General features: G+C 40.4%; 1 protein-coding gene across 1 annotated transcript in view; it reads right to left on the reverse strand.

The window, feature by feature from the left end:
* LOC126157640 (innexin inx2-like) overlaps positions 1-15,841 on the reverse strand; it is a 60,718-nt gene extending 44,877 nt beyond the window's left edge. The window contains exons 1-3 of the mRNA XM_049916389.1: positions 15,592-15,841; positions 11,231-11,422; positions 6,955-7,094 (exon numbers count right to left, since the gene is read on the reverse strand). Coding sequence (XP_049772346.1) covers positions 6,955-7,094; positions 11,231-11,422; positions 15,592-15,841 — 582 coding nt within the window. The remainder of the gene's footprint in view (positions 1-6,954; positions 7,095-11,230; positions 11,423-15,591) is intronic.
* Positions 15,842-26,360: the final 10,519 nt, after the last annotated feature.

A 26,360-nucleotide genomic window follows, 5' to 3' on the forward strand; every position in this document is an offset into this window, starting at 1 on the left:
GTAGATCAACACCTTCAACCCATTACATGCAGTCTCCCATCCTTCATCAAAGACACCAACCACTTTCTCGAACGCCTGGAATCCCTACCCAGTCTGTTACCCCCGGAAACCATCCTGTAACCATTGATGCCACTTCCTTATACACAAATATTCCGCATGTCCAGGGCCTCGCTGCGATGGAGCACTTCCTTTCACGCCGATCACCTGCCGCCCTACCTAAAACCTCTTTCCTCATTACCTTAGCCAGCTTCATCCTGACCCACAACTTCTTCACTTTTGAAGGCCAGACATACCAACAATTAAAGGGAACAGCCATGGGTACCAGGATGGCCCCCTCGTATGCCAACCTATTCATGGGTCGCTTAGAGGAAGCCTTCTTGGTTACCCAGGCCTGCCAACCCAAAGTTTGGTACAGATTTATTGATGACATTTTCATGATCTGGACTCACAGTGAAGAAGAACTCCAGAATTTCCTCTCCAACCTCAACTCCTTTGGTTCCATCAGATTCACCTGGTCCTACTCCAAATCCCATGCCACTTTCCTTGACGTTGACCTCCACCTGTCCAATGGCCAGCTTCACACGTCCGTCCACATCAAACCCACCAACAAGCAACAGTACCTCCATTATGACAGCTGCCACCCATTCCACATCAAACGGTCCCTTCCCTACAGCCTAGGTCTTCGTGGCAAACGAATCTGCTCCAGTCTGGAATCCTTGAACCATTACACCAACAACCTGAAAACCGCTTTTGCATCCCGTAACTACCCTCCTGACCTGGTACAGAAGCAAATAACCAGAGCCACTTCCTCATCTCCTCAAACCCGGAACCTTCCACAGAAGAACCCCAAAAGTGCCCCACTTGTGACAGGATACTTTCCGGGACTGGATCAGATTCTGAATGTGTCTCTCCAGCAGGGATACGACTTCCTCAAATCCTGCCCTGAAATGAGATCCATCCTTCATGAAATCCTCCCCACTCCACCAAGAGTGTCTTTCCGCCGTCCACCTAACCTTCGCAACCTCTTAGTTCATCCCTATGAAATCCCCAGACCACCTTCCCTACCCTCTGGCTCCTACCCCTGTAACCGCCCCCGGTGTAAAACCTGTCCCATGCACCCTCCCACCACCACCTATTCCAGTCCTGTAACCCGGAAGGTGTACACGATCAAAGGCAAAGCCACGTGTGAAAGCACCCACGTGATTTACCAACTGACCTGCCTACACTGTGAAGCGTTCTATGTGGGAATGACCAGCAACAAACTGTCCATTCGCATGAATGGACACAGGCAGACAGTGTTTGTTGGTAATGAGGATCACCCTGTGGCTAAACATGCCTTGGTGCACGGCCAGCACATCTTGGCACAGTGTTACACCGTCCGGGTTATCTGGATACTTCCCACTAACACCAACCTGTCAGAACTCCGGAGATGGGAACTTGCCCTTGAGCATATCCTCTCTTCTCGCTATCCGCCAGGCCTCAATCTCCGCTAATTTCTAATTTCAATTTGCCGCCGCTCGTACCTCACCTGTCTTTCAACATCATCTTTGCCTTTGTACATCCGCCCCGACTGACATCTCTGCCCAAACTCTTTGCCTTTACAAATGTCTGCTTGTGTCTGTGTATATGAGGATGGATATGTGTGTGTGTGCGAGTGTATACCTATCCTTTTTTTCCCCTAAGGTAAGTCTTTCCGCTCCCGGGATTGGAATGACTCCTTACCCTCTCCCTTAAAACCCAAATCCTTTTGTCTTTCCCTCTCCTTCCCTCTTTCCTGACGAGGCAACCGTGGGTTGCGAAAGCTAGATTTTTGTGTGTATGTTTGTGTTTGTTTGTGTGTCTATCGACCTGCCAGCGCTTTTGTTTGGTAAGTCTCATCATCTTTCTTTTTAAATATATTTTTCCCACGTGGAATGTTTCCCTCTATTATATATATATATATAAAGAAAGATGATGAGACTTACCAAACAAAAGCGCTGGCAGGTCGATAGGCACACAAACATACACACAAAATTCAAGCTTTCGCAACCAACGGTTGCCTCATCAGGAAAGAGGGGCCCAAACTCTTTGCCTTTACAAATGTCTGCTTGTGTCTGTGTATATGCGGATGGATATGTGTGTGTGTGCGCGAGTGTATACCTGTCCTTTTTTCCCCTAAGGTAAGTCTTTCCGTTCTCAGGATTGGAATGACTCCTTACCCTCTCCCTTAAAACCCAAATCCTTTCGTCTTTCCCTCACCTTCCCTCTTTCCTGATGAGGCAACCGTTGGTTGCGAAAGATTGAATTTTGTGTGTCTGTTTGTGTGTCTATCGACCAGCCAGCGCTTTTGTTTGGTAAGTCTCATCATCTTTCTTTTTAGATATGTATTTTCCCACGTGGAATGTTTCCCTCTATTATATATAAATAGAATAGAAAGAAACATTCCACATGGGAAAAATATATATTAAAAACATATTAAAAACAAAGATTCCATGACTTGCCAAACAGGAAAGTGCTGGTAGGTAGGCACAATAAAAAACACACACACAACACACACACAAAATTTCGAGCTTTCGCAACCCCCGGTTGCTTCGTCAGGAAAGAGGGAAGGAGAGGGAAAGATGAAAGGATGTGGGTTTTAAGGGAGATATCCATCCACACATACACAAGCATGTCTGCTGTGTGTGTGTGCGGTGTATACCTGTCCTTTTTTCCCCCTAAGGTAAGTCTTTCCGCTCCCGGGATTGGAATGACTCCTTACCCTCTCCCTTAAAAACCCACATCCTCTCATCTTTCCCTCTCCTTCCCTCTTTCCTGATGAAGCAACTGTTGGTTGCGAAAGATTGAATTTTGTGTGTATGTTTGTGTTTGTTTGTGTGTGTATCGACCTGCCAGCGCTTTCGTGCTTGACTGACGAGGGGCCCACTGTGCATTTTCACCTGAAAAAGGAGCCCGCAAGCTAAAAAGTTTGGTAAGTCCTGTTATAGTATGTTAAGAAGTTACAGGAAGGTGTACAGAAAAGTTATAGTAACAATAAATAAGTTAGCAAATGAGATAGAAGGAAGTAACTAAATGAAACCACTCTGGAATGTTTTTAATGACAGTGTGGACAGCAATAAAGTAGCCCACAATAAATTCATAATAAAATGTGAAGGTAATGATAACCACATTTATGGAGGAATGTACAAATATATGTTTTACAAAATTAATGTGTATTTCTAACAGCTGGGATAGAGGAAATGCTACAAATAAAGCTATGAAAAGTTTTCAGAAATGACTGAGAATGATCCAGGAGAAATTGACAGGAAAATAACTGCAAATTATACAAGGAAAGACAAAGGATAATCTGCAACAAACAACAAGATACATGGAAGTTCAGGCAGTTTGTTTCTACAATTCCTATTTGAGCTGTAATGTTGTCTGCAAAGCCACAAAATCAGATTGTATTATGTGGTTAGAGACTCCCTACTTTTCAATGTGAAATAAGTAATTTTGTGCTGACGACTCACATAAGGAACAGAGAAAAAACTTTCTCATAGATAAAAAGTTTTGTGTTTGTTATGTGGCTAAAAAAACATGAATATTATTGACACATTAGCAGCCATAACCATGTGGATTGTGAAATTTATATTTTTATGCCTGAGATCCAGATACTAACACCAGTGATGAATTTACATGACTGATATCAAATTGTATGATTTGTTAACATGTATAGTAAATTTGGTTGTTGAAGCATTCCCCCAAGGACATACACAAAGAGGATCAGGGGAGGGTAGCTGCCACCTGCTCCTCCCCCACAGAAAAAAGTCTTCAGAAGCTGTACACTATTTCAGGGCCAGCTTAAGGTCCAAGCGACAAAGCCTTCGCTTGGTGTGCTACAGGTACCACAACTATAACATTTCTATACATGATGTATCACAATATTCAGTTGCTGAATTCAGGTGCTGAGCTGATATGGGTGACATGGGCATTCAAGTACAAGAGCTGTATACATCACATATCACAATTAGTAGCAAAAAGAGACACGGGCGAAAATGTGTCCGGGAAAAGGAGTGAGGGGTGGGGTGTGTGCCAAAAGAAAAGTCAATTGTGTGGAAAAATGTTCTTGGACCTGTCTCACTCACATCCTGCCCAGCCAAACAGGGATATCAGTTTGAAGAAAGCCAGAACATAAAATGTCTCTGACAAGTATCAACTGTACTTAGAACCATTTGTAATGAAATCTCAGAACTATTTTGTTGTTTACCATGAAACAAACATGAGGCTTCCCCCTCCATTCCCTACTGCAGACTTAGGTCCTCTGACTACCTGTGCGTTATAGATATGCCGAAATACAACTTTCCACTTCCAAGCAGTGACACTGAGGGAAACCAGTTTAGCTGGTGCTACATAACATTGTACTGTTTCAGAAACTATAAAACACTGTACTTTTTAGTGGTAACTTATTACTCAAGCCATTTATGTTAATGAGATTCTTCAAATTACTGCCATCTAGCTCTTCTAATTTAAAAAATAAAAGTTTAACTGGATAGATAAAAAATCTGCTCACCAAGTGGCAGTAGGAGAAAACTTGTATAAAGGTTAAGTAAATGTGCAAGCTTTTGGAGCCAGTGGCTCCTGGTGGAAGGGTTGAAGGGGTAAGGAAGAAGGATGAAGGAAACAGACTGGCAAGATTTAAAAAATAGGGAGGTTGTGGGAAAGTCACCCAGAACCCTGGATCAGGGGAGACTTACCAAGTGGGATGTTGGGGACTTCACCGGATGAGATTGGAAACCTAAGAGCTTAAATGTAGAAGATGGGATAATAAGCGAGACATAGATTGCTGAAAAAACATCATCCAGGGATTAATAAGAGCGGAGAGCTAAGCATATCGTAAGTGGCAGAGGTGAAGGATGGGGAAACATAGACAGTTTAGAAAGTAAAAGATATAGGAAACTAAAAGCATGTGAAGCAAGAAATGGTTAATGAAAAGAAATGCTGTGACCAAAGAAAATAATGTAAATTAAGGCCAGATGGGTAGCGAGAACCAAGGACATGCTGTGACATCAATTCCCACCTACAGAGTTCTGAGAAACAGGTGTCTGGGGAAGAAACTAGATGGCATGTGTGATGAATAAGGCACCAAGTTCATGTGAAATTTAATTGGAAGAATGTCATGAAGTTCTATTCCAAATTCCAAGCCACCGTCCTTGATGTTGACCTCATCCTCACTACATACTTCTGTTTACATTAAACATATTAACAACAGTACTTACATTTTGAGTTGTCATCCTTTCCATGTCTAACATTCCCTCCCATACATCCTTGGCATTTGAGGAAAATTTATTTGTTCAGATGAAGACTCTTTACTGTAATACAGCACTGTTCTCACCTCTACCTTCAGTGGACATAATTATCCCACACACCTAGTTCAAAAGCAGATTTCCCACACCATCACACCCAATCCTGGTACTACTGACCTTTTCAAAAATCAGCTTAGGAGCACACCTCTTGTCGCTATTAACCTGGTCTTGAATGTATCAATTAAGTACTTTGACAAGGCTATGACTTCCTAAAATTGTGCCCCAAAATTCTGTCTGACCCTTTTGTCCACCACACATAGAATAGGTAACCCCCCCCCCCTCCCAATCAAAATCTCTGCACTATCCTGGTGGGGACCTACACTACTTCTGCACCCATTTCCCAGCACTATGGCTCCTACTCTGGCAACCACGCCTGCTATAACACTTGCCCCATGCACCCTCCTCCACCACCAATAATGGCCCTGTAACTGGCAAAAGACACACTATCAAACTGAGAACCATCTGTGAAACAACATGTCATGTAACAGCTGCTATGTAAATACTGTTTCGCCTTTTACATTGACATGAGAACCACCAAGTTATCAGTTACCATGAATGGGCATAGACAGAGTGAGTTGCAGAGAATGTGCTGCAACATGACAATCATGACATCAGTGCCTATTTCACCACACATGCTATCTGGACTCTTCCCCCTGATACCAGTTTTCAAGAACTCCGCAGATGGGAACTGGCATTACAACATGTCCTTCATTCTTGCCACCCACCTGGCCTTAATTTACATCAATTCCTTCAGTCTCAGCAATTAATCTTTTCAGTAACTATTCCTTCCTTCACACACTTTTAGCTGTCTATGAAATGTAATGAAATGATCGTATGGTATTGTTGACCGGGAGGCCCCATCTGGCGAAGTCTGGCCGCCGGTTTGCAAGTCTTATTTCAGATGATGACACATTGGGTGACTTGCATGTCAATGACGATGAGGGCAACACAACACCCAGTCCACAAGTGGATAAAATCTCCAACCTGGCTGGGAATCAAACCCAGGCCCATCGCATACCATTCAGCTAAGCAGGCAGACTAGCTTTCTATATCTTTTATTTTCTGGCCTGTCTATTTTTCTCCTCTACCACATACAGTTCACTTAGCTTTAAGCTCTTATTAACTCTTGTGTAATGCTTTGTCAGTAATCTCCATCTTGCTTATTACCCTATTTTTCACCTTTAAGATCTCAGGTTTTCAAATCTTGTTTGGTGTGGTCATCATTTCCTAAACCTCACCAGTAGTTTTCCTTCAACCCTCTACCTTACCATTTAATCCTTCTGACAGAGGAAGGAGCCACTGTCTCTGAACACTTGCACATTTACTAACCTTTATATATGTTTTCTCTTGCTGTCACTTGGGAAATAGATGTTTTTATCTATGCTGTTACATTATATTTTCAAAAAAATTGATCATTTTCATTGATAAATTGGATCTTATAATTTAGAAACAGACGAAGACTATCTAGATTCATTTACAATTCACAACTTCTACAAAAAAGTGGTAATTTGAATGGAAATGCTTCTGACAATCAGTCTGTCTTTGAGCAATTGGTGAGGGGCAAAATTTACCTGCCTGCATAGGACACACATCCTTTCATTTTTTATTGTGCAGATATAAATACAGAACTCACCACATTGATGAAGTTTAGAATTTCACAGAAAGTAAATCTTAAGACGTAGACAGTAAAAGGGCGCAGTTTTGTGTCAGCAAGGTACTCCACAATAGTGTTCTTTCGTTCTGGATTCCATTCATTTCCCAGTACTGGAGATCCTGAAATAAAATAATGAATAATTATTATCTTAACCGTTTGGATGCTACAGACATGCTGAGCTTAACACAAAGTCATTACCACCAAAGTGGGCCACCTGTCCTAAGTAGCCTGCATTTGTGTTTCTAACTCGACTGCAGTTACATGAGTGGCCTATCTCATCCTGTGCTGAATATTTCTTCTCCTTCTGTCTCTGAATGGTTTTTCCCCACTCAGATGAACATTATTGTACATGCAAAAAATAGTTGCTCACTCAAACTTCTCTGCAAATTTGTGGTTGTTACAAATCTGCAGAAATGTAACGATAGCATTTCTTTCAACAGTGTCTGATCCATTTTTAAAAACACATTCAAAACCTTGCTATCATTTTAAGATTAGAAAGAACTATGAATTACATTATGAGACTCTAATGTTACACCTGCTTAAGTAGATGGCTTAGGACAGTTACTTCCAGAATTTGTGGAGAAGTTATCACTTATGTCGACATCAAATAATTCATCCTCGCTGTTACTTATGGGGTGGAGATTCTGTTGTATGCTGAAAGTCATCAGCAATACGCAAAGCTCCTGAATGGTGATGATATTCACATTTAGAACTAAGGAGTCAAGGAGGCACGACATTTTTTTATCAACAGCATTGAGGGAAATCCCCAAGGCCATGCTTAAACTTATCAACAGCACTTGCGGAGTGGTGAAGTGTGAACAGTAAATTCACCAACAGCAGTCAAAGGGTTAATTATACAGATGTAATTAAATGCCAGCAACTCCAATCACCTAGAGTATCTTCGAGTATCTTCCCATTGGTAAAGGCACCTACATACTTGCAGCGCATGAGCTGTGTGACACTAGATGCAAGGTTTCAATGGCAAGCATAAAGAGGTGCTCAGGCTCTGTGAGAGACCACTGTTGTGTACTGTCAGATGCAATCCAGCCTTTATTTTTTCTGTGTTCTTTAAATCATTAACCGCAGTTCAGAATCTGTATGATACTGACCATACAATCGAAGGTAACAAAACAACAGAGCTTTCTATCAAAGACAATCTAGGGTAATGATTTTCATTGTTCCATACTCCATCAACACCATTACCAGACATATCGTTTCCTAAAAAAAAATTTGGAGTACTTTAGTGCATCAGCCAAATCAACCCTTCATCAAATAGCAGCACAGAGATACTGCAAAACACAACAAATGGTATCCTCTTTTTGTCTCCACTGCTTTGTTTAACAAATATGCATGTAGCTCCACACAATAAGCAACTACATTGTCTTTGTAACACACTTAATGAAAATTCCTTTCAAATTCATTTTCCAACATAATCTGATTTTGGTTTCAATTCATTGATATTATCTTCATCTACACACCACTGTTTCATACAAGGTAAATCATGCTGAAAGGTTTGTGGAGCAAGATGTGCTCATAAAAGGAAGATGCACATAAATGTGTTTGAGCTTATAGCTGACACCTACAATATTTCATGGCAGACTATGGCAGGAAATGACTTTAACATTAATAATGAAAGACTCAATAAATTCTATGATGAACACACTTCTCTAGAAACAGTAAGAGTAAGGAGAAAACCTGCACCATGGTTTACAGACCATCACAAACACCTTACAAGTGTTAGGGATGCAGCACGCGGAACACAAATGGCATACAACCTCTGATAATCACCTCATCTACAAGCAACTACGCACTACACAACCAAGTTAATCAGTCTGTGAGAAATGAAAAACTAAGGAATACCCACTAGTTAAATAAGGACTTTCAAAGACCTGCCGTTCTGTCGAAAAATCCGCAAGGTCTAGCCATGGGCAACTTAAATATGCTCTAGTTCCTATTGATGATCTAAATGAGTGTTTCATCATGCTGATATCTTTACCTGACCAATGCACAGAAACCATCAATTCCCTTACGGTATCAGTGGCTGGTACAAACAGAAATTTTTCATGATGATTTAACAGTGAGAGCAAATGTCAGTTTTCTCACTGATCTGCTACTACCCAAAATAATGGACATTTTTAACGATTCTCTGACCTCCAGCATCTTCCCAACAGCCTGGAAGCAGTAACTCATAAAACCACTACCCATGAAGGAATCAGCCAAACAACCTTGTGACTATATGCCCATTTGCAATCTACCAGCATTATCCAGGGCTTTAGAATACACAGTTCATGAACAGCTCACTAATTATTTAACATCAAATAACCTTTAAAACTAATACCAGCCTAGTTTCTGGCACAATCACAGCATGATGACTGCTCTTTTAAAAGTGACCGACAAGAGTGAAACAAGCTATGGACAAACAACAGGAGACTACACTATGTGCTTTTCGGATTTCAGCAAAGCTGTTGACACTGCTGACTTAGACATACTACTAGCTAAACTCACAAGAAAATATTTCTCTCTTCAACTGCCGTAAAGTGGTTCCACTCATACCTTACATTTCATCAATGGTATGTCATAAATGGAACAGAAAAGTCACAATGGAGGGGTGCAATACCAGGGTCCCTACGAAAATCAATACTGGACCCATTACCCATCACATTATATGTTAGTGATAAGTCAAATATTCTTTCTAGTGATGTGTCAAATATTCTTTCCCACAGCAAATAGCACCTACACACTAGTGACATCCACTTATATCTAAGTGCAAATCCAACAAACCTGTGCACATTCATCCAGCATGTAAATGCCGATTTCCTGCCACTATCAGGGTGAGCACAGGGCACAGGTATGAAACTTAACCGATCTACAACGGAAGCCATCTTAGTTGCTCACAAAAACCTGCCACCCCAAAGTTCAGAAAATCTCTTCCACCATTAATCCTAAATGACACAGAAATAACATTTTCTTGTTCTGCAAAAAGAACTTGGTGATAATTGTGGATCATAACTTACACTGAACACACAACTGCAGTCTATAAGAAGGTGTCAGCATCACTATTATCTGAACAGCACAACAGGAATCTTGTTCTAAACAAAGTAAAATTCTCTCTGTACCATCACTTGACACTGATATGTTCTCTAAATTATTTTCTGTATCAGGAACACAGCTTTGGAACAATCTGCCTCAAACTATCAGATACATTAAATTCCTTGCAAACTTCAGAAGGCAGCTAATGACCCACTTCCTGTCACATAGCAATCCCTCTAATCAGTCCCCCATCCATAACTTTTCTTTGCCCCCTGGTCAGCAATTCTGTGTTTACATTCTGTCATTTCCTAACAACCAGTGTCATTGTTACTTCAATCTGCTCCTTTTCCTCTCTTTACAGCTTCAAATGTGCTACAGCTTCAAATGTGCTAAGTCAATCCATATAGTTCTAAATGCCCATTACCATGATTATTGTTAATTATTATTGACATTAGTATTATTATTGGGAATATTTTGTAATATACTTGGTATGCGTTCATGGTCAAATGTGAGAGGTCTTCAGGCCCTAATCTGGTCAGGCTAAATAAACAATAAATAAATAAGTATTCTTGTGAAATAATTACAAACATATATAACTTTTGCCACTACTAGTTTAATATTTTCACTATACTTCCTTACTGATTTGAACTCTGCTACAGCTTTAACATTTTCTAATGACACATCATGAATCATCAGGAAAACTGTATCTCAGACTGACAGGATGTAAATAATATTTTTTTAAAAAAATCAAGAGACTACCTTAACTTTAAAAAAATATGTATAGTATGGATCTAATATATTATTTTGTTACGCGATGAACTCACATCATATATGGTGGCATCTGATTCTCTCACATAAGGTGGTATCTGATTCTCTCACATAACATCACACAAACTAAAGGGACTTTCATCCCATAAGTTTCCTACTTGCGGATGAGGTCAGAGCTTATACCAAATAGACTATATTTGGCAATTAGTGCACATAAAATAATAAACAATAATCGAAAATCAAATGTGGAAAGCAGCTCAGAATTCATAAAACTATTACTAAATGGTTGGCTCAATACACACACACTGCTCAGGAGCAACTGTGGTGTGTTACTAGAGCTTTATTACTACTTGACCTTTTGGACATAATTTTTTTAGCATCATCAAAAAGGGATAAAATGTACAAAAATTTAATTCACCTTGACAAATAATAATTCAGTACAAAATTGTTTACATACCTAAATCAACAGCAAGCATATGAATACAACCTCCTTCCCATGCTTTCCAGAGGTAACCAGGTGTGGCAAATAACAGAGCTTCAAGAAACAGAACAAAGCACACCCACTGGTAATAATGCTGAGATGTCAGCTTGTCCTTACCCTCTTGCTGTGTTGCAACACCTGGTTTCACAATGTCCACTCCCGCAGAGCCTGAAAGTCAAAAACACAATTTTTGGAGATTTTATTTCTGTAATACATTGTGGGAATATGTGTAAATCTTCCAAAATGTGAAATTACCCATTATGTTAATCCCTTTAGTAGAACGAACAGTCTAATGAGCATGAGATTACCGTATTATGAAACCCCCAAAATGGGGAAACCCTCAAAGGGATTGATTAACATGCTTTTAGGATGGTTGTAGTCTAGATCTTGGAAGGATGGTATAATAGTGTAAATATTGCTGACATCATATCACATATGGCAATGCTAGAATCTTTTTTAATAACAATATATGATTTCAGTATATCTTATCTGAGCATAGCCTAGGTAATAAGTATTAGGTCTGGATGTTTTTTGGCTTTAAATAAGGAAGTATGATTGCCACAAAACAGTGGGTGTTACGCTCCTATCAAAATCTGGACAAATCCCTTTAGGACTACCAAATTAATGTTCCTACAGAGATCTGGACTAATCCCTTTACGACTACCAAATTAAACATAATTAGTTCAATCTTTGGTTGTCAAATAACTATATTACAAATGAAACAAATAAACAAAATGTTACACACATCACACATACCTACATTACTTTACAACCCACGTCCCACATGTATTTTTCACTTTACTGAATCGGATTAAATGTTACTTTAATTGACACAAACAAAATTTTACACAAATTGATTTTACCACTGCAATCTATTTTTAAGACTCTGTAAGTATAAGTTTAAATTTAACAACAATAGCATTAGGTCATACTGTAATAAAATAAGTTGAACAAAACATTAAAAATGAACTGATAAATGTGCAATGATATACAAATGCAATGAATTTATGTAGGCCAAATGTAACATGAATTTCCCCTTTCAGATGGCAGGCAATAAAGTAAGGAAATCGTCACAATAGTCTTGGGATGCTGCACAGATGCAGCAGGCTACAGATGCTGTTACCAGCGGCGAGATGGGATGGCTGCTGGCGTTTCCAGCAAAATTTCACATCATGATAGTCTTGGGATGCTGCACAGATGCAGCAGGCTATAGATGCTGTTACCAGAGGCGAGATGGGATGGCTGCTGGCGTTTCCAACCAAATTTCAACACTGTATTGGAGTGTGAACTGGTACAACTCCTGAAACTGTTGGAATCACACATGTTGGTATGACTATGAAGGATGTGGGTCAACTTCCATTCCAAATAGCTGAGAAAAGCAAAGAGGTAACTTAGTTTTGGGAAAGAAATATTGTACAAAAATGGCCTTTTTTGGCGATAACAGTGATGGGGTCTAGTGCAGCAGGGGATACAACCCGTCGGCTTTGAACAATGACGTCATTCCTTAGTCATAGATGGTAATGTCTTCACTTCGAGGCATAGATAATAAAGCAGTTCTGTGTTCTAATAAGCACTATCATTAAAATAATTGAATGTAAATCTAAAAGCGATCGCTTGATATTGGGTGCATCATTTTACTGATTGCTTAATGAAGTAGGATCAGTTTATTCTATCTCGTGAGATTTTTTTTTTAAAAAGGCCAAAAACTCTTATTACGTACTGAAGGGAGCTAGAACACTAAGAAGAATCGCTTCTCGGCTTTTGACAAGATATTGCTTAATAAAGTAGGATCAGTTTATTCTATCTCGTGAGATTTTTTTTCTTAAAAAGCCAAAAAACACTTATTAGGTACTGAAGGGAGCTGCTTAATAAAGTAGGATCAGTTTATTCTATCTCGTGAGATTTTTTTCTAAGTCAAAAAACGCTTATTACGTACTGAAGGGATCTAGAACATTAAGAACAATCGCTTCTCGGCTTTTGACAAGATATTGCTTAATAAAGTAGGATCAGTTTATTCTATCTCGTGAGATTTTTTTTTTTAAAAAGTCAAAAAACACTTATGCTTTTGACAAGATCAATGTTTATCTCTCTCGCATTCCTTTGTTTCTCAACATTCTCCTCAGCTCTTTCATCTCTGTAATACAGGCTCTCTGGCGACTTGTGACGTCATTGTTCAAAGCCGACGGGTTGTATCCCCTGCTGCACTAGTCCCCAGTGATGCTTCCAAAGATTGTCTCTGTACTGCTTACAACTATACTTGGTTTTAAAACCAAGAGAACTCCAGTTAAGTTGTCATCAATGTAATTTGTGAGCACACACTGAATGTGCTGGAGTAAGCCACAAAAAGACTTTATTGGTTATGTATGTATTCAAATAGATATGACTGGTGAAAATTATATTTTTAAAAATGGAACTAATTTTGTTTCTTCGTGGATTAACATTCATAATTCTACTTTCAGTCTTGACTTTTTGTAAGATTTAACTGAGAAACCTTAATTGATACTGTTGAAGAATTGTTTCAGGAGTGGCTTTTTATTTGTTATGTACAAATCTATTAAATATATGAAGCATATAATGTTTATCTGCATTTCTTATGCCTATGTCATTTTGTCCTGACATCAGTCTAAAATGACATATTATGCCTTTTTACAAGTGTGTCAAAAACGTATGGTTTACGGTACATTAATTTAAAAACACAGCACTAAAACTGTGAAACCTACAAGTGAATATGGCATGGTTCTGATAAAAATTTTATTTAACATCATGGTTTATAAGGCAATAGTGACCTATAAAACAAAATGGTATGTCATTTTAACTGGACTTCCCCTAACTGTACCTTTGTTCTGATTTTCCATCACATTATATAACTTTATGAACATGCAAACTTAGCAAAAATCTTTTACGATAAATTTAAATATTTTTATCTAACAAAATTTTTATAGATTCTTCCATGTAAGTCCTTGATAATGATATAATTCAATAACAAACGCAGAGAATATAACTTCTTTAAGATATGAGATGAAAGCAACAATTGGAAGTTCTTAATTTCCGAAACTAAAAAAATGTGGACATCAGTAGAAATAGAGAAAATGTATGTGGACACTAAATTAAACGTCCCTTTTTAGACGGACCCTAAATGAGCACATATTTACATTGTGTATGCTAGACAACATATGTATGTCATATATAGATATAAAACATTAGCATGGGCCTTTCTATTTATTTTTTGTTTTGTGTGTGAAAGATTTACTGTTATTTATTTGTGAACGAATTTCCTGACACTAGCTGGTTTCATGACTTGTACACCTCATCTTGCTAAAGTCGCTATCATGGTACACCAGCATGCCAGTTATTCAGTAGTAGCAGTATGTGTTTCTGTCATTTGGTCTCATTTCTCACGGTACCACACATCATACAACAGTTCTTGTGTATTGTAGAAATACAGAACGGTATGCGTGCACTATTACGAGACTTTGAAATTCCAAATCCATCTGCAAGTACAAATGGAATGGTTCACAGACAACTGTCAACAGATTACTGACACAAAGAAGTATTCCACCACCTACAGATAGTAACAGGCAGGCCTAGATGTAAATACACTACGACTAACTACTTCTATGTGTTACATATAGGAGACATAAAAGAATACGTATGAATGCTGCTCAGTTCCAATCTGTGGCTGTGGGTACAGGAAAAGAATGCGTATAAATGCAGCTCACTTTCCATCTGTGACTGTGGGTACAGGGGTAGCAAACATATATGCAAATGGGAAAATACTTTAATTTCGAACTACATCATTGAAATAATTCTCATAGCAAAATTTCGCAACAATAATCATATTTATTATCATGCAATAGTAATCATAATAAATAGCACTATGACAGCTGAAATGTACAGACACGGATATTTTGAAACGTTTAGAGTACAATGGCTAGGTTTGATGCGTCCATGTTACCGAAGCAAGCTGCGCGCAGTTACCCTGTACCGAAAATAATGAAATTCAGTATCTCCATACCCTATGCTTGAAATAAGAACACGAAACAATGAAAACGGGTGTGAGTTCCATATCAGGGTGACCAGAAAAAAACTGCAACATTTAAAACGAGTTATTTCGGACGATAAAGCTAGTCACTGCATTTACTAGAAAAGCAGAATACGTGAAAAGTATCTTAGCGAATAATGTCGGAAAAAAAGGATACTGTGGAACGGGTACCCAATAATACAATAAATTAAGTAATCACAACTTGCGAAGTGATAAAGAATAATGATAATAATAATAATGTGCGCTCATATTGATAAGTAGGACTAAAAATGCAAAAATCTTAAACTATGCACACCTTTGAAATGGCGCTCCACCGTGAAAGTCGCATGGATCCAACAAAAAGTGTTTAAAGTCTCGCGGTTAATGTCCGGAGCTCCAGGTATACAGTCAACTGGTTCACCGAAATATTGTTTCGATGTCACAAGCAGTGAAAAAGCTATTAACATTAACGACGTTAACTTGTAATGCAAGCGAAACACATTATTGTCTGTGCAAGCATTTTCGAGCTTCAGGAAAGCCGACAGATTGCGGACCAAATCTATCATAGTGACGAAATCCAAAGTGGTCTCCAAACAACTAGCACTTCTCCAAGCTGTGAAACGGAACAATCAACTGTTACGGCGCCTCTGACCTACGTTTATTGTTGCGCTAAACGCAACGGGGTAATACTGAACCAACAGTGGTGCCAAAGTGACAAGTGTTCTTACTGGCGCCATTCGTAAACTTTCCCGAGACCGTGTTTCATTATTTTTTATTTTATTGGGTTATAGCACACAAACTTTTTAGCCATCGCCATTTAAATGGTTGATACACAGTCATACACAAAGCAAGATATAATTTGTTCTTCATTCATGTATGCCTTCAGATCGAGATTGTTGGGCTTATATTCGAAGACACAATTGACAGCCAACCGCCTAGTTGCCATTTAAATTCGTTAGTTAAGTTCACTGATCACAATTCCGTTTAAATCTTTATGTCTTCTTTTGCTATAAATCTGGATATGGCGTCGTATCGTATGTTCTCCTGCTTGTGTCTGACAAATGGGATCGTGCAAAGTGGTTGGCAGTACCCAAGTCTGAAGAGCTCCTTTAAAAGCATCTACATTGAAATAAGATGTCATTTGTATTACCAATCCCTTCTTCTTCACACTGACACTAGGGTGTCTCCGATACTTCGATTTTATGTCAATGGGTAGGGAAAGATACACAAGTGAGTCGCATTCTCACAATGGATGTTATAATTTTCCTTGAGTGTTTGAACCTCGGCAACCATGGCTTTTTTGGTATGACTGTCTGTATATATGCATAGCTTTTAGCTCTTGTTTGTTGACTTTCATTCCATTCTTACCGACACAAGAGAAGCGTTGACTGTGTTTCAGTAGTTCTGTCTATTCAAGCCGTTATTGCTTAGGACAAGCGTTTTGGTGTCACTTCTGCGGCCACATTCGTTAGCTTGTCCAAGGACCATAGTGAATAGGTGCGCTCTAATACCTCTCTAACGACGAGTGGACTAAAAAGTGGAGCAAAAAAGAAATTGAAAAGACGACGCCATCATAAATGATGACTGCTTTTCTGTATTGGAGTCCGTAAAACTATCTCATGGGTCGGGTCGTTATTTTTCCTCTCTATAAGTTATTAGGTAGATCTCTGATGTGTACTGTTAGCCTAGAACATGTAGTATGCGGTGAAACCGGAAAGCTGAGCATTTACCGGTACTTAGAAACAAATTCCATCTCTAAAGATGTTTGCGTCGAAGTGATATTAAACCAATGATCTCTACCTAGAACAGTAAAATTAATTAGCCAAGTGAAGTGCTTTACTATGTTAAAATAATCATGAATGGCTGTGAAAATCATTGATCCCCGTACCGAGTCAGGAACAACTTTACTTTGGGGTGCGGGTTCACTTCCGGACAATATTTTAAGATTTTTTGTCCACAGTATGCGACAGGATTTAAAACTTGTTCTGTGAGCTGTTCGAAGTTACACCTTGAGTAGGATTGCCATCCGTCCCAATACATAGAGACCTTCACCGTTATGGACCTTCTTGTCCCGACCAGACCGAGTTATGTCCAGATTTTATAAAATAGTGCAAAAATTATTCAAGTATTTATTTTCTATTTCCGCACACAACGTCACTGTGGAAAGGGTATTTTCGCTGATGTTGGCCTAGTGAACAGATGGAAAAAATCGATTGCTGCGATGGATTGTACCAGCTACTTCTGCCGCAACAAGTGCCCTGTGATTGTGTTCTAATCAGAAAGTAATTATATTAAATCAATTTTTAACTTTATTTTTACACTACCATCTGAGAGTATCCCGACGAGGCCCAAGCTAGATATCTACATCTACATCCATACTCCGCAAGCCACCCGACGGTGTGTGGCGGAGGGTATCTTGAGTACCTCTATCGGTTCTCCCTTCTATTCCAGTCTCGTATTGTTCGTGGAAAGAAGGATTGTCGGTATGCCTCTGTGTGGGCTCTAATCTCTCTGATTTTATCCTCGTGGTCTCTTCGCGAGATATACGTAGGAGGGAGCAATATACTGCTTGACTCTTCGGTGAAAGTATGTTCCCGAAACTTCAACAAAAGCCCGTACCGAGCTACTGAGCGTCTCTCCTGCAGTCTTCCACTGGAGTTTATCTATCATCTCCGTAACGCTTTCGCGATTACTAAATGATCCTGTAACGAAGCGCGCTGCTCTCCGTAAGATCTTCTCTATCTCTTCTATCAACCCTATCTGGTACGGATCCCACAATGCTGAGCAGTATTCAAGCAGTGGGCAAACAAGCGTACTGTAACCTACTTCCTTTGTTTTAGGATTGCATTTCCTTAAGATTCTTCCGATGAATCTGAGTCTGGCATCTGCTTTACCAACGATCAACTTTATATGATCATTCCATTTGAAATCACTCCTAATGCGTAGTCCCAGATAATTTATGGAATTAACTGCTTCCAGTTGCTGACCTGCTATATTGTAGCTAAATGATAAGGGATCTATCTTTCTATGTAGTCGCAGCACATTACACTTGTCTACATTGAGATTCAATTGCCATTCCCTGCACCAGGCGTCAATTCGCTGCAGATCCTCCTGCATTTCAGTACAATTTTCCAATGTTACAACCTCTCGATATACCACAGCATCATCCGCAAAAATCCTCAGTGAACTTCCGATTTCACCCACAAGGTCATTTATGTATATTGTGAATAGCAACGGTCCTACGACACTCCCCTGCAGCACACCTGAAATCACTCTTACTTCGGAAGACTTCTCTCTATTGAGAATGACATGCTGCGTTCTGTTATCTAGGAACTCTTCAATCCAACCACACAATTGGTCTGATAGCCCATGTGCTCTTACTTTGTTCATTAAACGACTGTGGGGAACTGTACCGATCGCCTTGTGGAAGTCAAGAAACACGGCATCTACCTGTGAACCCGTGTCTATGGCCCTCTGAGTCTCGTGGACGAATAGTGCGAGCTGGGTTTCACACGACCGTCTTTTACGAAACCCATGCTGATTCCTACAGAGTAGATTTCTAGTCTCCAGAAAAGTCATTATACTCGAACATAATACGTGTTCCAAAATTCTACAACTGATCGACGTTAGAGATATAGGTCTATAGTTCTGCACATCTGTTCGACGTCCCTTCTTGAAAACGGGGATGACCTGTGCCCTTTTCCAATCCTTTGGAACGCTACGCTCTTCTAGAGACCTACGGTACACCGCTGCAAGAAGGGGGGGCAAGTTCCTTCGCGTACTCTGTGTAAAATCGAACTGGTATCCCATCAGGTCCAGCGGCCTTTCCTCTTTCGAGCGATTTTAATTGTTTCTCTATCCCTCTGTCGTCTATTTCGATATCTACCATTTTGTCATCTGTGCGACAATCTAGAGAAGGAACTACAGTGCAGTCTTCCTCTGTGAAAAAGCTTTGGAAAAAAACATTTAGTATTTCGGCCTTTAGTCTGTCGTCCTCTGTTTCAGAACCATTTTGGTCACAAAGTGTCTGGACATTTTGTTTTGATCCACCTACCGCTTTGACATAAGACCAAAATTTCTTAGGATTTTCTGCCAAGTCAGTACATATAACTTTACTTTCGAATTCATTGAACGCCTCTCGCATAGCCCTCCTCACACTACATTTCGCTTCGCTTAATTTTTGTTTGTCTGCAAGGCTTTGGCTATGTTTATGTTTGCTGTGAAGTTCCCTTTGCTTCCGCAGCAGTTTTCTAACTCGGTTGTTGTACCACTGTGGCTCCTTTCCATCTTTTACGATCTTGCTTGGCACATACTCATCTAACGCATATTGTACGATGGTTATGAACTTTGTCCACTGATCCTCAACATTATCTGTCCTTGAGACAAAACTTTTGTGTTGAGCCGTCAGGTACTCTGTAATCTGCTTTTTGTCACTTTTGCTAAACAGAAAAATCTTCCTACCTTTTTTCATATTTCTATATACGGCTGAAATCATCGATGCAGTAACCGCTCTATGATCGTTGATTCCCTGTTCTGCGTTAACTGTCTCAAATAGTTCGGGTCTGTTTGTCACCAGAAGGTCTAATATGTTATCGCCACGAGTCGGTTCTTCCCTAAAGACACATCTCTATTGACTCAATGTTAGGGAGACGAGAAGGCAAGTAAGTTGCATACGTTAGAGTTGTATTGGGACTGAGGATACGAAATGCACTGGCACAAAAGCGTTAAAGCTGGTCCACCTTATTTAGTTACGGGTCTCAGAAATAAAAATTTTTGCCGGCCGCGGTGGTCTAGCGGTTCTGGCGCTGCAGTCCGGAACCGCGGGGCTGCTACGGTCGCAGGTTCGAATCCTGCCTCGGGCATGGGTGTGTGTGATGTCCTTAGGTTAGTTAGGTTTAAGTAGTTCTAAGTTCTAGGGGACTTATGACCTAAGATGTTGAGTCCCATAGTGCTCAGAGCCATTTGAACCATTTTGAACCAATAAAAATTTGAAATCACATTTCAATTCATTAAAGTTTAGCCTTTTAACACTCCTAGATTTAAACGGCAAATTAGCTTCCTAACAAAAACAGGAAGCTTAATGCATAAAACCCACATACAAATAGGAAGCTTAATGCATAAAACCCACATACAATGCCTTATAAATTCTTATGAAAATATGTTATTTCTAATGATATATGAATGGTGAACCACGGTGATAAGAGCCGTACCAAGGTGATCCTGTGCCATTGGCAGCCACCTACCAAAGCTACTCCCCTTCCCCAATCCTGTAAAACTCAACCAACTTTCGGTAATTTTTTCTACAGATTTAGCAGAGTTTGTAAATAAGTTTAATGAAAATGAAACATTATTGAAAAATGTTGTCGGAATAAGTTACCATGTACAGCGAACTTGCGTTTCAATTTGCCTCCATAATGACGCTATCCACTTGTCGGAATATTGGCGTTTCCCGAACACTTTCCTCGACTGCATTCTCGTAAGTCATATGAACATTAGTTACAGAAGAAGATCAATTTTCAAAGGGGCCAGTAAACTACAAATACTCTCCACCTTTTCTGCCTACTTTCAGGCTTCACTCATCAACCAGCAGAAATCTAGAAAAAATGGAAACCTTCCGAAATATAGCGTATACGCTTCGGCACCTACGCGTCGGCCTTTGGAATCATAAAATACTGTGTCGAACTAGTAACAAAAACTCCACTGTTGCGCATGAGCAAACTGTTTAGGCGGCTGTCATATGAAACACGCGCACAGTTGCCACTTGAATTCTGATAGCGATAGATGATACTATTTTGGCGAAAAGACACTGTAGAAAAGGCAATGGTCACAAAATACTAGTTTACAACCTTGAGCCGCAGTTAGGGCTTTCTCGTACGCAGAAGATGGTAGCAAGAGAGACAGGTGAATAACGTACCTCTTCTGATAAATTCTTAAGCCATTTCCTATACTGAATTTTTTCTGGTCGGTTTCGTGCGCACTATTCGCCTGCAGCCTTGGCGGGGGCCAGTCCCACCGTGATACACTCGACTTGTCGAACGTTATTTGTACTAGTGAATGCAGAAGGGCACTTAGAACAGAAACTTCAGAGAAGAATAAATCATTTGTAATATTCCGGTTTTCCTGTAATTAGAATTTTTTTAAAAATTTAGGCTTCTCCAACACGAGGTGCTTTAGACAATCTGTGACAAACACTCTGGATGACTGGTTTCACAAAATGAAGTTACTTTGAATATAACTGTTGTTTCGAAAGTCTTCATATTCATAAAACACACATGCTTGTAAGATTTGCGCGTCCACGGAAAGATGGGGACTAGTGCAGCAGGGGATACAACCCGTCGGCTTTGAACAATGACGTCACAAGTCGCCAGAGACTATGTATTAGAGATGAAAGAGCTGAGGAGAATGTTGAGAAACAAAGGAATGCGAGAGAGATAAACATTGATCTTGTCAAAAGCATAAGTGTTTTTTGACTTAAAAAAAAATCTCACGAGATAGAATAAACTGATCCTACTTTATTAAGCAATATCTTGTCAAAAGCCGAGAAGCGATTCTTCTTAATGTTCTAGCTCCCTTCAGTACGTAATAAGTGTTTTTTGACTTTAAAAAAAAAATCTCACGAGATAGAATAAACTGATCCTACTTTATTAAGCAGCTCCCTTCAGTACGTAATAAGTGTTTTTTGGCTTTTTTTAAAAAAAAATCTCACGAGATAGAATAAACTGATCCTACTTTATTAAGCAATATCTTGTCAAAAGCCGAGAAGCGATTCTTCTTAATGTTCTAGCTCCCTTCAGTACGTAATAAGTGTTTTTTGACTTAAAAAAAAAATCTCACGAGATAGAATAAACTGATCCTACTTTATTAAGCAGCTCCCTTCAGTACGTAATAAGTGTTTTTTGGCTTTTTTTTAAAAAAAATCTCACGAGATAGAATAAACTGATCCTACTTTATTAAGCAATATCTTGTCAAAAGCCGAGAAGCGATTCTTCTTAGTGTTCTAGCTCCCTTCAGTACGTAATAAGAGTGTTTTGGCTTTTTTATAAAAAAAAAATCTCACGAGATAGAATAAACTGATCCTACTTCATTAAGCAATCAGTAAAGAAACGAAACTGAAACATAACAGCTTTCTATAACAAAAAATTAATAATCCACATTACCTCAATATCATTACGAAAAATATTAAGTACCGTCCGAATAAAAAACAAATAATTAAGTTAATGAAGTCACACGTTTAATGATGCACCCAATATCAAGCGATCGCTTTTAGATTTACATTCAATTATTTTAATGATAGTGCTTATTAGAACACAACTGCTTTATTATCTATGCCTCGAAGTGAAGACATTACGATCTATGACTAAGGAATGACGTCATTGTTCAAAGCCGACGGGTTGTATCCCCTGCTGCACTAGACCCGAAAGATGAAATAGATTTGATGTCTGTGTTTTGGGTAAGTGGATTAGCAGAACTCAGATGTCTGTTGATGGCTCACCTTCTGATTGCTGTCGGCGCTCTGTGCTCTTCCTCCATTCGCGGATTTCTCGTCTCGAACTGATGCTGAGCAACGGCGTGGGGCGCTGCACGGACCATTGTATTGTCGAGACTTCATCTCATAGTGATTTGTTATTTACCCTTAGAGGATAAACGGAAAATAATCAGTTCAATTAATGAAACTACAAGGGACGGAAAAAATATGAGAACACAAAAAATACAGCACATTACCATGCCTACTAGGCCTACGTTAGCGTTCGAAAAAGCTTCCCGTCGCCTCTAGATGTATACATATAGCTCCTGTATGGTTTTCAAGGAAATATTATACCATTCTTCCAGCAAAATAGTGGCAAGTTCAGCTTACGATGATGGAGGACAGCGACACATACTGTTCTTTCCCAAATAGGCTCAAATGTTCAAATGTGTGTGGAATCTTATGATCAGTCCCAACGCTTACACACTACTTAACCTAAATTATCCTAAGGACAAACACACATACCCATGCCCGAGGGAGGACTCGAACCTCCGCCGGGACCAGCCGCACAGTCCACGACTGCAGCGCCTTAGACCTCTCGGCTAATCAAGCACGGCCCCAAATAGGCCACAAAATATTGACATCTGGTGACTGTGGTAGCCAGGGGAGATGCGACAATACAACCTTTTGCTCACAAAACCAGTCCTGAACGATGTGTGCTGTTTGAACAGGAATTCTGTTGTCTTGGCACACGGCATTACCATTGGGGCACTCACATTGTACTGTGGGATGGACCCGACAATTCAAAATGGCAATATAATCCTTGCTGGTGTAACGTTGTTGCAGAATAACAATGGGGCCCGTGGAATACCAAGATACGGCTGCCCAAATCATCACCGAATCCTCTTCATATTTTATTCTTGAGACATAAATTGGGCCAGAAGTTGGAAACAGTGTGAAAAAAGACTCATGCAGCCAAACGACTTTCTTCCATTGGTCAATAGACCGGGTTTTATGGTTTCAGTACACAGTTTTCCTATTACTGGCATGTACGCATTCGTCCACGAGACTCAGAGGACGATAGACACGGGTTCCCAGGTAGATGCCGTGTTTCTTGACTTCCGCAAGGCGTTCGATACAGTTCTCCACAGTCTTTTAATGAAGAAAGTAAGAGCACATGGGCTATCAGACCAATTGTGTGACTGGATTGAAGAGTTCCTAGATAACAGAACGCAGCATGTCATTCTCAATGGAGAGAAGTCTTCCGAAGTAAGAGTGATTTCAGGTGTGCCGCAGGGGAGTGTCGTAGGACCGTTGCTATTCACAATATACATAAATGACCTTGTGGACGACGTCGGAAGCTCACTGAGGCTTTTTGCGGATGATGCTGTGGTATATCGAGAGGTTGTAACAATGGAAAATTGTACTGAAATGCAGGAGGATCTGCAGCGAATTGACGCCTGGTGCAGGGAATGGCAATTGAATCTCAATGTAGACAAGTGTAATGTGCTGCGAATACATAGAAAGAAAGATCCCTTATCATTTAGCTACAATTTAGCGGATCAGCAACTGGAAGCAGTTAATTCCATAAATTATCTGGGACTACGCATTAGGAGTGATTTCAAATGGAATGATCATATAAAGTTGATCGTCGGTAAAGCAGATGCCAGACTGAGATTCATTGGAAGAATACTAAGGAAATGCAATCCTAAAACAAAGGAAGTAGGTTACAGTACGCTTATTCGCCCACTGCTTGAATACTGCTCAGCAGTGTGGGATCCGTACCAGATAGGGTTGATAGAAGAGATAGAGAAGATCCAACGGAGAGCAGCGCGCTTCGTTACAGGACCATTTAGTAATCGCGAAAGCGTTACGGAGATGATAGATAAACTCCAGTGGAAGAGTCTGCAGGAGAGACGCTCAGTAGTTCGGTACCGGCCTTTGTTGACGTTTCGAGAACATACCTTCACCGAGGAGTCAAGCAGTATATTGCTCCCTCCTACGTATATCTCGCGAAGAGACCATAAGGATAAAATCAGAGAGATTAGAGCCCACACAGAGGCATACCGACAATCCTTCTGTGCACGAACAATACGAGACTGGAATAGAACGGAGAACCGATAGAGGTACTCAAGGATGTAGATGTCGATGTAGATGCATCGCTGATGAGTGGTTTTAGAATTCCAGCTCGCCCTGCAATTTCTAGCTTATGGAGCTCCCTTCTTGTTGTTTTGGTGCTGACAGGATTCGCAAATGTGACATTCAGTTCTGCTGCGACTTCTGTAGCTGTCGTTCTCTTATTTTCCGCCACAACCTTCACTGACTGTCTGTCACAGTCTCGCACCACTCACTTTCGTCCGCGTTGTAACTTAGAAGACGATGGTTTTTCGCTTCCCACCAAACACTTCGGCTACCACCATAAGAGGAGCAATGAATTGCCCAAACTCATGCTGCTGTGTTCTTCTTCGGCGCAGCAGTGTTGAAGTTTGCACAGACTCAGCCAATTGAAAAATCCGTGCAATACCCTGGTTATTTATACACGTAGCTTGGAACTTAAATAGTGGGCAACACTGCTGTTGAGACACTAAGCAATGGAATCTACTATTGTTTCTGATAGCACATGTTGTTGACATACCTACCTTACCTCCGAGCAAATGGACTCGCCCGTTCCACGTCACCGGCGTGCGCTCAATCGAGGGGAACACAGTCACTTGTGAGCGAGCGGTCTAAAGTAACGGTGTCACTATGTTTTCGAAACAGGAACAACGGAGTTGGATCAAGATTGAATGTGCCAGAGGTTGTACAGCACGACAGTGTCATCAGGGACTTCAAGAGGCGTGTGGAAAATCGGCATTGCCATATAGAACAGTGGCACGTTGGGTAAAAGCCTTCAACGAAGGTCGGCAAACTGTGGCAGACAGGCATCGGGCAGGTCGTCGTAGCGTCTCTGAAGAAGAAGTGCATGTTGTTGCCGCGTTGGTGGACAGTGATCGACGCCATACGATTTGTGAGCTCTCCCACGAAACCGGATTAGCGCATACGACTGTGCTTCGCATCCTGAAGGAACGCCTGGGCATGCGAAAAATTGCGTCACGATGGGTTCCGCGTGACTTGACGGAAATGCAGAAATGGATGCGTTGCGACGCTGCTCAGACGCACTTGGAGCGCTACGAGCACGAAGGAGAGGCTTTCTTACGCCGTATCGTAACTTTGGATGGGACGTGGGTCACATCGTACGAGCCAAAACTGAAACGCCAATCTAACGAATGGCGTCATTATGGGTCGCTGCAAGAGTCGAAAGTACGTCAGAGCCCCAGTATGGTGAAAGTTATGGTTATTCTCGTGTACTAATGTGATGGTGTTATCCTTTACGTTCCTCCACGACAGACCGTCAATGCACAGTATTACTGTTCGTTTTTGGAGCATCACCTGTGACCAGCTTTGCGAAAGAAGCGGCGACACTTTCTGTGCAACCCACCCATCATTTTGCACGACAATGCGCTCCATTCGCACCATCAACAGAACAGACTCTGCTAACGGTATAGTACGCCTTCCACATCGCTGGCAACGGGTTCTACACAACGCGGGTGACTCTTTGAAGGACAGTAATAGGTGCAAAC

The sequence above is a fragment of the Schistocerca cancellata genome, chromosome 2, assembly GCF_023864275.1.
Source record: "Schistocerca cancellata isolate TAMUIC-IGC-003103 chromosome 2, iqSchCanc2.1, whole genome shotgun sequence".
Classification (NCBI taxonomy): Eukaryota; Metazoa; Arthropoda; class Insecta; order Orthoptera; family Acrididae; genus Schistocerca; species Schistocerca cancellata.